This window comes from Globicephala melas, chromosome 11, assembly GCF_963455315.2.
Source record: "Globicephala melas chromosome 11, mGloMel1.2, whole genome shotgun sequence".
NCBI classification, from domain to species: Eukaryota; Metazoa; Chordata; class Mammalia; order Artiodactyla; family Delphinidae; genus Globicephala; species Globicephala melas.
The window spans coordinates 30,639,508-30,652,505 of NC_083324.2; the positions used below are offsets into that span (position 1 = coordinate 30,639,508).

General features: G+C 38.0%; 1 protein-coding gene across 12 annotated transcripts in view; it reads left to right on the top strand.

Annotated features, from left to right (window-relative positions):
- CFAP20DC (CFAP20 domain containing) overlaps positions 1–12,998 on the top strand; it is a 352,715-nt gene that overhangs the window by 205,934 nt on the left and 133,783 nt on the right. For all 12 annotated transcript variants that reach the window (XM_060308448.1, XM_060308451.1, XM_060308450.1 and 9 more), the window contains 2 exons: positions 598–801; positions 10,245–10,306. In XM_060308448.1, the coding sequence (XP_060164431.1) occupies positions 598–801; positions 10,245–10,306 (266 nt within the window). The remainder of the gene's footprint in view (positions 1–597; positions 802–10,244; positions 10,307–12,998) is intronic.

The window sequence follows — 12,998 nt, forward strand, 5'->3', positions numbered from 1 at the left end:
GACTTTTTTATGGAAAGTTATTTTTCTTTTTTAGAAACTGCTTTGAATTTTTGTTTATTTAGTCAATCCTCAAATACTGGTTGGACAACAGATGTGAGAAATACAGTAAGACGGTCATGGTGCTTGCCTTTGTAGCACTCATAGACTACCTGTGGACTCCAGAAGCAGTTACATAACTGCAATTGTGATAGCGCTAAAAATGAACACTAAGATTCGGTGAGAGCCCATAATGTGGAGGAACTGATCCAGTTTGGGGTTGTCAGAAAAAGCTTTTCTGAGGAAGTGACACATAATTTGGGCCCCAAAGGACACCTAGGAATTAGCACACAGGGAACTAGCATGTACACAGGCACCAAGACAAACATGAGTTCGATGCTTTTGAGGACCTAAATGAAGTGTGGCTGACACGTCAGGAGGAAAAGACAAGGCGAGGCAGCTGGCACAGGCATCATATAAAGGCATATTAAGGATCTGGGCCTCTGTCCATCGGGAGCCATTGAAGGGGTTAAGGCTGTAGAGTAGCATTTTTTGGTAGCCCATAAAATTAAGAAAGGCCAAGTGACCCTTTGCTGTGTCACTTTCTTCTCTCTTGGTCAGGAATATGACTGGAGAAACTATCAACCCAGCCAGATGAGTGAATCTGAGTTGCAAATGCTAGCAAGCCTACGGCGGCAACAGAACGAAGAGCTGGAGGATACTGGGGCTCCCCATGGCCTGAGCGCATCCCAGCTTGACAACTGTAATGTCAGCATAAGTACCAGCAGCGATGACACAACCACCTGGAACTCCTGCCTGCCACCCGTGAGTCCAGGGTTTTGCATCTTTGTTTACTGCCTTTGTCACAAAGCCCAGCCTTGCCTGGGAAAACTAGGGCCAAATGAGGACACTGCTATGAAATCTATTCTGAAATAGTGTTTTAAGTCTGGGGGCATTGTCTTGTCTTAAATCGTCTTATTTACCTTCAGATAAGGTATGTTCATTGTGTGGTGATATATAAAACCATACATTGAAAGAAAAAGAACAATTTTACTGTAGACTCTGGGTATCTCATTGTATCACCACCTCCTAGCACAAACTCTGGCACATAAAGCAGGCTCAACACTTGTTAAAGAAGTGTCTGTTAAATGAACAAACAGAAAGGAGGAGACTATAGATATATGAAGTGTTGGTTCGTATATGGCAGCAGCAGAGAACCTTCTGTAGAAGTCACTGGATTTATGCTGACTCCTCCCTGTGCCTAAGGGCCATGATAGGCACTGCATATGCTTCAGCAGCTTGTATTTTCCTATATGTTCATACAGTTAAAGCCCTTTCAAATATGACCCATCATTCTCTCTATAGACCAGCAGACTGCCTGAAGCAGGCCAAAGTCTTCCTGTTTTTCAGGTGAAGAAACTAAACTCTGGGCTCAAGCTTCCATACCTGGTCAGTGGTAGAGCCCAGAGCAAAGCCCAGTGTCTTGACTCAGTCCATTCTCCTCTATGATCCTCAAGGATCGTATGGTTTAATTGGAAAGACAAAGCAGAAACATCCACGAACAGTCCTGTGCAACGTAAGAAATGTCATGAGACAGAATAATAAAATCATTATTATAATGATGGTAATTAGAGCTACCATTTCTTTAAGCACTTAAAAACATTTTAAGATCTCCATAGGCCGAAGGAACATTTACCTATAATGCTACATTCAACATCAGATCAAACATATTAAAATGCACTTTTCATCCAACAGTAAATATAACTTTTTTACCGGACAATTTTTGAAAGGAAATATAAAATGGTGCAACTTTGATTCATGCTTATATAAAATTACATAAAGGTTGAGTTTAAGTGTAGTTGACGGTGGATATGTTATGTTTTAAGTATTTAGTTAAATATCAATTTTTCAGTTTTCTTTTTCTATTTTAAAGTAAATTTTTTTCCAGGTCTCCAACTTCTTTGTAGATGTTAGAAATCTCAGAGGCCCTGACACTGAGCCTTGTGTTTCTAACTTACTCCTTACTGCTATCCTATGTGGTAAGCTCTATCGAGTTCCCATTTCCAGATGAGAAAACTGAGGCTCTTGAGTAAAGTGACACAGAACTAGTTTGGCATGACTCTCAATTCTAAGCTTCCAAACACCATGATATGGTGACTTCTCGATCTGTGACTTAATTGTCAAATGAGTGCTACCAATATCTAGCAGAAGTTGAGATTTCTGCTTTGGAGGGAACTTACAGGTCTTCATGGAGGAGGAATTCAAATTGGTTCTAAGTAGATGTGGGGGGAAAAATGATATTAATTTTTCCTCAGGGTTCTTTTTTCCCACCTTGCCCACTTTCCAGGTTTCTCTTGCCTTACTTAGTTGTGCTTTCATTAAACTGAATGATCAAGCATACATAACACCTCAAGCAGCCTTGGTCCCAAAGAGTATCTACCCACCCAGCAAAAATACCCCTGTGTGCTAGTTACTCAGAGTATTCTTATAGCCAGAGCTAAGAACATAAGAGTAAGTTGCAGATTTTTGCCAATGCAGTTTACAATGGAACAGAAATATTCCTTTCTTATAAAATACTTCTTAGCAGTCATTTAAACCAAAAGTAAGAAAGAGAACAGTGGCCTCCTGAACAAGGTCATTCTGTCATGAAGTAGCTCAGAGACCCAACATTACAAAGAGCAAGCTGAGAAATGATTATTTAAGACTGAAAAGGCTGAACTCTTGGTTGCCCTGGGTACCGTGTCCTCATCACTGTCCTGTTCTGGCAAGGACTGAAGTCCTCATGCATGACGACTACTTTGCTCTAAAAGTTCACAGCCAAAAATAACCATTGGTAATGAACTTAATAACGCCTTTATTTGACCAAATGAGAAATTGAAACCAGTCTATTTTTTTAGACAGAGAAAATCATTGAAAAATCTACCTTTGGTATTCATAAGATATGTTTATTATTACATCAAATTCAGTCTATTTCAATGTTGGAACTATCACCAAATGGAAAAGTGCATTCCTTAATGAACCCTGAATCTTGTTGCTCATATTGAGTTTAAATAGAGCAATTTACAAGAACCACTATGGTGTTTCTGGGAGCTCTTGACCTTCTCTTTAAAAGTTGTACCAGAGCAGTGAAAAAGAAGAAATGAAAGAAGGCATAACTTTATCACAGCGATATCCTGCTTTTTCTTGTATCACAGTGATGGCGCCATCCTCCATGCTGATCCTCCACACTGACACTTCAACAAGAGATTTGGAAGACATCTCCATTTCTCCCACTCCTTCATTTCCCGTACCCAGTTGGTCTCCAAATCCTGAGAATCCTCTCTCCTTTTTACATCTTAACCCTCCCTATCTAATACCATAGCCCTGGCATTTCATTTCTTATCCAATTTCCTTCAGCAGTTTCCTAATACTAAGGTACCTCCAGTCTAAGCACTGTAGCCTGATGGTTAGGAACATCGACTCTGAAGTCAAATAGCCAAGGTTCAAATCCAAGCTGTGTAACCTTGTAAAGCACTTAGCGCTGTATCTGAGACATAATAAGCAATTAATAAATTAAGATTAGTTGTCATTATTATTCACACTTGTTATCTTTCTAAAGCCCTGATCTGATCTGATCTCTTCCCTGCATGAAGTCCTTTCATAACTCTCCATTGCCTCTTTAGCCTGGCCTACAGGGCCCCCCGTGATCTGAGACCTGCCCCCCTTCTAGGCACATCTCTCACTGCTCCCCACCTTTCACTCCATCCTTTAATCCCAGTTGTAATTCCCTAAGGGCACTCTGCACATATCCTTGTACCTGATTATCCCTTAAGACTTAGCTCCAAAGCCTTCTTTAACCCTTCTCCAGGCCTCATTGAGAGACACAGCGTCCTTTCTGCCACAAGAGCCAGGATTATCTCCATGCTAACTCTCACCACAACCTAGCTTATCCATCCCACGTAAATTCACTCCACGTATTTTTTTTGATTGGTACAATATGCTATGGACTCCGAGTTCTGAAAGGAGCAGAACTAATTCTCTCCTTCAACAAGATAACCTCCTCTTTGTGCTTTTGTTTCTCCATCACCTTGAAATGAATTTTTACTTCCCTCATAATCACTACCCATCCCCCACCCAACAAGACTGCTGCATACTCTAGCTACACTGCAGCTTGCCCATCACTGTCATTCCTTTTGTCCACATCATGTCAGTGATGCCATTGCCCATACCCTTTCCTCTGCCTGGAGACCCTCCATCCCTCTTCTCTACACTGAACACTCCTGTTTTCCAAGGCCCGACTCAGATGTCCCAGCTTCATGAAACCCTCCCTCCTACACAGAATTGTTTTCTTCCTTCTCTGGTTCCCGTTATCTTCAGGCTCAGTGATAGCACTTACCACATCAGGTAACCATTATTAGCGATATCCCTCAGGCCTGGCTGTGATCCCCTTGAAGGCAGGACTGGCACAGAGCAGACACAGGACTGGCACAGGACTGGCAGCCAGCACAGAGCCTGGCATGAGGTCACGCTCAGTAGCTGCTGGTTGTTAGTCGTTGGTTGAATAAATCAATCAATAATATTAAAAGATTCCTTTTTTACTCTAAAGTTAAGGTCGTTTCATCAAAATTCCAAAATAAACATCAGCTGTGCTTTGCTTAAATAAGTCCTGAATGATGCTAGTAATATTTTACATTTAAGATTTGATAGATGGATATTAAATATACACACAAAGAAAAAATCTCCCTCTGGGCAGGACTTGGTGACCAGTAGTTTAGAAAGAAGATTTAGGCAGGTCACATTCAGTTTGGCATCTTTACCTAATGACTTTAGAAACACTGCAGTCAAACCAGGAAGCCAACGCAGAGCAAAATGCAGTCTTTAGCAAAATCTATTGTGTTTACTGCAAGCTTTGGTTTCTCAGCTTTCCTCAGCATCTGTACAGTTCAGAGTAATATGTACTATTTAAAAGGTGTTTAGATATAATAAATTAGTCATTTTAAAGTGTAATTAAATGTAACCGTATTTCTCATAGCAAATTGGCTTTTGTAGGCATCTCTTGCTAAATAAATCAAGCCTACTGAGAAAACCATTGGCCTTTGACAGACAGATTTTTCAAAGTTTCCAACTTAGAACCAAATTCAATTAAAACAATACTTTACAACTTCTGTGGAAACCAGGCTACAAGTAATCAATTTTGGAGGGTTTTGTTAGGAGTAGCCCTCGTGAGATTTATTCAAAAACTGGGCTCTAGGCAGCCTTAGGAAGAAAACTAGGAATTAGTTATAATGGATTCTTAAGTGAATTTTATTTTGGTGAAGGATTTTGATTGACAGCATAAAACTATGTCTTGAGGGGTGTGTGTGTGTATGTGTGGTGTGGTTTCTTTTTAGGAAGAGGAATAGTTGTTAATAGAAACAGCTTCAAGTGATGACCAAAAGAATTTAGACTCTACATCAGCCAGCCTGGGCTCAAATCCCAGCTCTGCCATTTGCTAGCACAATCACTGATAAAATGGGAATAATAAAGGCCCTTCATCGTGTTGGCATGGTGCGAATTGAATGTGTACATGGAATGCGTGTGCCCAGTGCCTAAGAGAGTAGGCTCACGCTAACTGTAATATGCTGCTCCCCCAAAGATGTTCTCCTCAAAGGGCCACTTGAGTGATCAGAAAAGATTTCTAGGATATTTTCCCTTTTTATGACCACTGAGGGCTGTAAGAATGGGCAGATGTTCTGTTGTGCTTGTTTTGATGTGAACTTAACCATTAGAATTCAGACTGACCCCTCAGAGCTTGACAAATAAACTCATTATTTCAATATTTCATTATTTCTCGGTCCCACCTCTAACCTAGATTCAAGAAAAGTATGCCTCATGTGCATGCTACCCTGTCAGCAGATGCCTCAAAGCCATCATTCCTTCAAGTTAACAATTCCCATAACCTAATATCAAGCATGTAAGACTCCTCAGCTTGTTAAAAAAAAAAAAATCCTCACATGTATCCATCAACACGGCACACTGCAGAGCATGATATCTGGAGAAAAACGAGGCAAAATGCACTTAATAGGATTACAAGCATATGGTGAGGTTCTCTAACAAGTTATTTATGGTCTTGATTAACCTTGCAACATTTTTGCCATTTTCATATGTTTTACATAACAACAGAAAAATATTGCCTTTACCTTTTAACATGGCAGGATTATCTTATCTCCCGTCCTTTAATTTAGCCTTCAATTCTCTCCCTCACCCCAAAATTTCTAGCAGCTTGATTATGGAAAAGCAAAGCTTTTTGTGCTCGGTGGCAGTTAATTTCGCGTGAGTGTAGTTTTTGACACTAGTGCATAGCAACAGCGCCACCAAAAGGACAAGGTCCCAAGTTTCTAGGATCTGTTCCGTTTTTTGGCTCATCAGCATATCAGTGTTTTTTACACGATGATTGCTGGTTGCTATGTGTCCAATATGTAATACATTGGCATTTCAGGCTCTTTACAGGTAATAGGTCTTAATTTGTTCTGGCCTGTAGATTCATTAACTTCTTAGCTCTCTTTGGGTATTAGTTTTCTTTTAATGGTCCTGAACTAAAAGCGTAAGTAGTTGATTGTGCTAAGCTGCAGATAAATCAGATGAGCAGCTGTTCTTTATACCACCACAGAAATAATATACAAAAATTAATATCAGAGTCAGTGTAATATCTGTGCTGTCAGGAGAAAATATTGAAATGTGCGAGTTGTTCTGTGTTTAGTGACTATGAAAGTCACCCCATGAAATAAACTTTTCTCATTCTTAGAGTATTGTCTATTATATCTTATGTTGTCCCAAATTTAGCAATGTGACAAACTTATTTTCTTTAATTTTAAATATATAGTGACATGTCATAAGAATGAAATCAAATTAATTTAATTTATGGCAAGGAGATAGTCTTATATATATCAAATAAATGTATTTCAGGACTACTTTTTCTTCCTGCCATTAACTGAACTGAGTTTGTCATACTTGTTATTCAGAAACTTAGGTATTCACCACTTTAGGTGAACCCCTGAGCTGGGTTAAGCACTACAGCTTACTGGTTCAGAGGGTAAACTACGGAATCAGACTGCCTGGGTTCAAATTCTGGCCCCACTATTTCCTGACTGACATGACCTTAGGTTAACACCCAGTGTCTGAATTTCCTCCTCTGTTAGATGGAGTTGTTAATCCTATCTATTTCATAAAATTGCTCTGAGGATCAAATGAGATAATACCTATCAAGGTTTTAACACAGAGTAAGTACTCAATAAATATCAGTTACTGCTATTATTATTGTTGTCATAGTTATTTGTAGGAGTTAGTTATTATTCCTTTGCTGCTTCTTATGGAACTCTCTGAATGCGGCTGAATTCCAAAATCAATTTTATTTTTTTAACTTGTGCTTTCATGGAATGTTACCTACCTAGAATAGTAGAAATAGGTTTACTGCTGCACAGGTACAGAAATGTATCTATTCCATTCGTGGATGGGGACATCTGGCTTCAGAAGCCCATCTGTTCCCCCTACCTCCACCCCACCATGTTCAGAGAGCTTTTAGAAGCCATTAGGCACATTCCCATTTATTCTTATTTGGGCCTGGGAAAGCAAAATGACATCATTGAAGTGAAAGCTCTGCCCTTTGAAAGCATCACAGCAAAGTTATGGGAGCTGAAATATCTTGAAGGAACCTTTTAGCTGCATCATTGCCATATCCCTTCCTGTCCCTGAGTCTGATTATGAAATTAGGAGACATGTACCGAGAAAGGGAACTGGGATCACCCAGTTTTGTATTGTACCCACTTCAAAGCAAGACTTGCATCCTTGCCCAACAGAGTCATTAGCAATTATGGTTTATAAGTCAGTTTACAGCAGTTACACGTATGAGTCAGAATGCTGTGCCATGATTTGCTATTATTCAATTTAAATTGGCTATTGAATGAAATATTTGGGAGTAAAAACTTGGTAATTAGTTTTCAATAGTAAAAACTAAGGAATTGGATATTCAGAGTGAGTTCTACTACCCTACAATTATTTTTAACTGAATTTTTTCATTTACTTTTCTGTCTATTCATGTCAGCAGTCCTTACTACTTCAAAAAGTTTCCACTGATTATTTTTCTGTTTTCTAACACTTAAAAATCATGTGAATGTGAATCTTTTATTTTAGTGTTCTTTTGTACTGCTTGTTTCATTGGATCTGTTTTATATAAACATGAGCAAACATGAAAGGGCCAGTCTATGTAGTCTGTGTAAGAACTCGGTCACAAACCAAATAGGATTCTGTAACCATTTCTGTTCTCCAGAGACTGGAGTAAGTCATTGGGAATAAGGGGGTTAGGGACAGGTATAAAATACAATTATCAGTATAAAATTAAGAAAATGGAAATTTACCTGAATAGGAGGACTGTGATGCATAGAGAGTTATTTAAATGCCTCTAAAAGTAAATAGGCAGAGATCCATTCACTAGAGGCCTGAGTACAGGTGAAATTCTGGACGAATACTAATGAATGTATTATCAGGAGTATTTCTGCACCACTGTGAGTTTGTCTGGAGAACCTGTTAGTCCCCTTGCTTACTAATTCCTTTTTTGCTGTGAAATAATAAAGCCTAAATCATAGAACTAAATTTCACTTGCAAATTGCTGGAAGTCTTATTTCTCCAGTGAGATCAAATATGTCTTATGACATGTTTTTCCTTCCACTGTTCTCCCAGCTGTTTTTTCTTATTACTGAAATGGTGATGCATTGATATTGGTTCAATTACCAAAGTATCTGAGTACATTCAAGTTCATGGGGCATCACAGATAGGCTAAGTGACTGTGATTATTAGACAGGGTGTTTGATTTAAATTAAAGGAACACTTCCAAGAGATTATTTATAGAGGAAGACAGTTTAAAGAATTCCCATCACCCATGTCATTAATATTTTAGGACCCATTAAAATAAGGAATATGTGGAAAATAAGGACTATGTGCCTTTTATGTACAGGCATCATTGCTACGCTGTTTTCTTCAGTTGGGGTCAGCACTATGGGTCCACATTATGGCTGAGAAAACCTTAACGCCAAACCCATTAGGTAAGGAAGTAACAGAAGCCCTCTAAATGCAGTTCAAAAATGTGTACCAAATTCCAAATTGTAAGAAAATGAAAATGTTAAAAATGATTTTCATATTAGAATTACACGGTTGTTAACCACATAAGAAAAATACTTTGAGGTGATATTCAAAAAGAGAATTTCTATCAGATATAATGAAATTTTCTCCCTTTATAGAACAAAGGAAAAACATCAAGTTCCATTGGAGGCAAGTGTTTAAAGCTTGCATGGAATGAAGCTGTTTACCTATGTTTTGAAAAAGGTAGTAACTTAAAGATTTCTTGCGGAGGGGGAAATTCAGATTTCATATTTTTGTCAGGTATTGGCATTACTTTTTGCAGTTCTCTGATTAATGCTTGAGGTTTTATTATACACTCAGGGAAAATGACCACCTTGACCTAAGATGTACATGTGTAATTCCAATAATGAAAATCGAGGACTTCCCTAGTGGCACAGTGGTTAAGAATCCGCCTGCCAATGCAGGGGACACCGGTTCGATCCCTGGCCTGGGAAGATCCCACATGCCACGGAGCAACTAAGCCTGTGTACCACAACTACTGAGCCTGCGCTCTAGAGCCCACGAGCTACAACTATGGAGCCTGCACACCACAACTACTGAAGCCCACGCACCTAGAGCCTGTGCTTCACAACAAGAGAAGCCACTGCAATGAGAAGCCTGTGCACCTCAACGAAGAGTAGCCCCCGCTCGCCGCAACTAGAGAAAGCCCGCACACAGCAATGAAGACCCAAAAAGAAAATAGAAGTTATCCTTGCAAACTTAGTAACATTGAGATATAAATATATATATTCTATATCTCCGGGTCTCCAGGTCATTGCTAATACTTGCTATACAGCATTAGTTCCAGGAGATGTCTTGTTTTGTTTTGTTGTATCTAGAAATAGCAAACTTTGTTAACAGTATAAAACTTCCACAAGGAGGAGGATTCCACACATGAACTTTAATTACGCCATAGATGCTGTCTAGTCCAGTGACTGATAACCTGTGTTTTCTTACATATACCGCTTTGTTACTTGCTGGGTCTCCCAAACAGCCTTCGACTTTTTGTAAAATAAACCAGCCCCTTCTTACAGGTTGTTTCTCAGGAAAAAATTACAGTAATGAGAGTGCATGTGAAAGTACCTGTAAAGAGCATTATGCTGATTAGTACCTCACAAATGTTTTGTCTTTTACAGCCTGTCAACCAGGGTCGTCACTATCAGAAAGAAATGAATCCACCTTCTCCTTCTAACCCCCGGTAAGAATCATTAATAAGCTAAATTTTTTTTAAGATTATTTAGGAATTGACTGTGCATTTTTCTTGGTTTCATGAAATTGTTTTCCAAACTTCCAAAGGGCTTCCAAAGTTCTTTTCTATAGATGTTTTAATTCAGCCTACTTTTCTTAATCAGACTATGGTCTCATGGTTAATAGTGTAACTAGGTTTAAATAGCACTTCTGCCTTTTACTAGCTGTGGGACTTTGAGAAAATCATTTAAGTCAACGTAATTCAGGCATAATAATTACCTCGTAGTATTTTGGGGAGGATCATATGGACTAATAATACATGAAAAATCCTTAGCACAGTTCCTGTCACATAGCAAGCTCTCTTTAAGTGTTCATTTATTCAGTATTATTCTATTTTCATAGGTGTTTCATCTTAATAGGTCTTTGAAGTTTAGTACATTTTAGGCATGAATTTTTTTTGTATCACCTGGTGCCTTTACATTCATCAAGATAGCTAATATGAGTTCAAGTGGCCATTCTCTTTTTTCGTAATTTCAAAGTTCGTAATCTCAAAATTATTTTATTATTTCAAAAATGTCATTGACACGTGAGTCATTTGACAATATAGAAGAACCTTATTATATTAGGCTCATTAGAGATAAGTGAATCTGAATTCAAGTTTTGAAATATATGTAGTGTTATATGGCTTTCTAAAAATAGCTAAATAAGCTAGTTTATCAGTATAAGTCAATATCACTTTATTACTGTTTATTAAATACCAAGAATTTACTGAAAATCAGTCTATCTTGGGCTCCACCCACAGGATCTTAGTTATCATAAGATTATAATAACTAATTATCTAATTAGTTATTATAATAACTAATGCACCCCATTATCTAAATTCATCTCATTATCAAGCTCTCTCACCTGAGAGAGACAGGCAGAAGGAATTTGTTAAATAAGAATACAGGGCTGTATCGTGGAAGCCAAGGGCAGCCAGGCCTCAGGAGGGATCTGAAACTAGGAACTAGAAAGCAGAGAGGCAGGCAGGCAGTATCCTCACCCCATCTCTGTTTGCTTCTTCCTATCTGCTCAGTTCTTCTAAGCACCAGCTTTCTTTACTTCTCAGTCACATATAGCTGTCTTGAGTTTACATATTACATTTCAAAATACATGCTGAGGCTGACAGTCTATGTCTGAATCCCAGTTCCTACTTTCCAGGAGAAAGAATGTGATTGGCCTAGCTTGGGCCAAGTATCCACTTCTGGTCCAATCAGCAATGAAGAGCCAACCAACCAAGCCATGTAAAATTAACATGGCTACCAGGAAACCACATACGTGGTTTACAGGACTTTTAATGGGGTCCAGAATATTCATGACATAGGTAGAGTAAGTGTTCTTTATTAGTAACCTCTTCTACATGTTTCTGGTCTATATACTTGATCTGGTCATTCTTGCATGTTACCTAGTAGGAGGAATTGTCACTGTCATAATAAATATGATAAGGAGTTGAAAACTGAGATTGTAATTTCAGTGTATATAAAAAGGTGTTTAAACGTTCTTCAAAATAGTTATCTCTTGATATGCGTATATGTCTCTTGCAATCTTGCAGCTCATCTAGATTTGACCAATAAACTCTTTATCTATATATGAATAAGCTTTCAAGGTAATTGGAAATCCAACTTCGGTCCAAATTATAACAGTCACGACTTGTAAGCTGAGTAAATGAAAGTGATGGAAAGTGATGTTAGAAAGTGGAGCATTTTGTTTCAATAAAAGGAAAATGGGGACCTAATTTTCATCCTACTTCTGCTACTAACCCAGTGTATGATCTCAGACAAGCCTCTCAAACTGTTCAGACCTAATAATAAGAACACCCTCATGTGTAAAGGAAACGATTTCAGTTACAACAAGCTCTCTGAGGTCACTTACAGATTTATGATTTTGTGACTTTGATGAGACTCATTATAGACTTTCCATATGAAAACCAGTTCCACTATTAAGGGGAACACTGCCCTATATAGGAAACATACCTCATATTATTCGATTAACTAATTAATGTTTAGATGTGGTAGTATTGGATTTTAAATCTCTTTTAAAATTTGATTCCCAAAGATAGAACATAAGAAAATTCACCAGCTAAACAGACAGCATATTTTATTTAACCAATTAAATGTTCATTCATTTATGAAAAATTAATCTACATTTTCACATAATAAAATTAAAAGCCAGATTTCAAAGCAAAAAATAAAATGCTGCCAACACCATTTTCCAGCAGGTTATCCACCAGTTTCCTAGAAAATTATTATATGGCTGTTCAGAAAATCTGCAGATTACATGGCTTAGCTCTTGGCTCATAAATCCAGTAGCTTGGAGAATTGGCAGAAAGGCATTATTGGACCATAAATAAAGAAGATGATAAAATTATGAGGTCAGCATGGATCATCATATAAAAATGGGATAAACTGAATCATGTAATACATGTGATTTAATTTAAAATTGAGAGATATGATTCTTCTTAAGAGTTGTATTATATTTCTTATAAATAGTATCCCATGCTTTAGATCCTACAATACAGAACTTTAAAATTAAACTTTGAAGTTAAAAGATACTAATAATGACTATTGAAAAAATAAGAAATGAAAAGGTAAGTCTCTAAGTCTACCCTCTTGGATAAACAAGCATCTCGCTGAACCTTGTTGAAAGTTTGGTGTGCAGAAGCT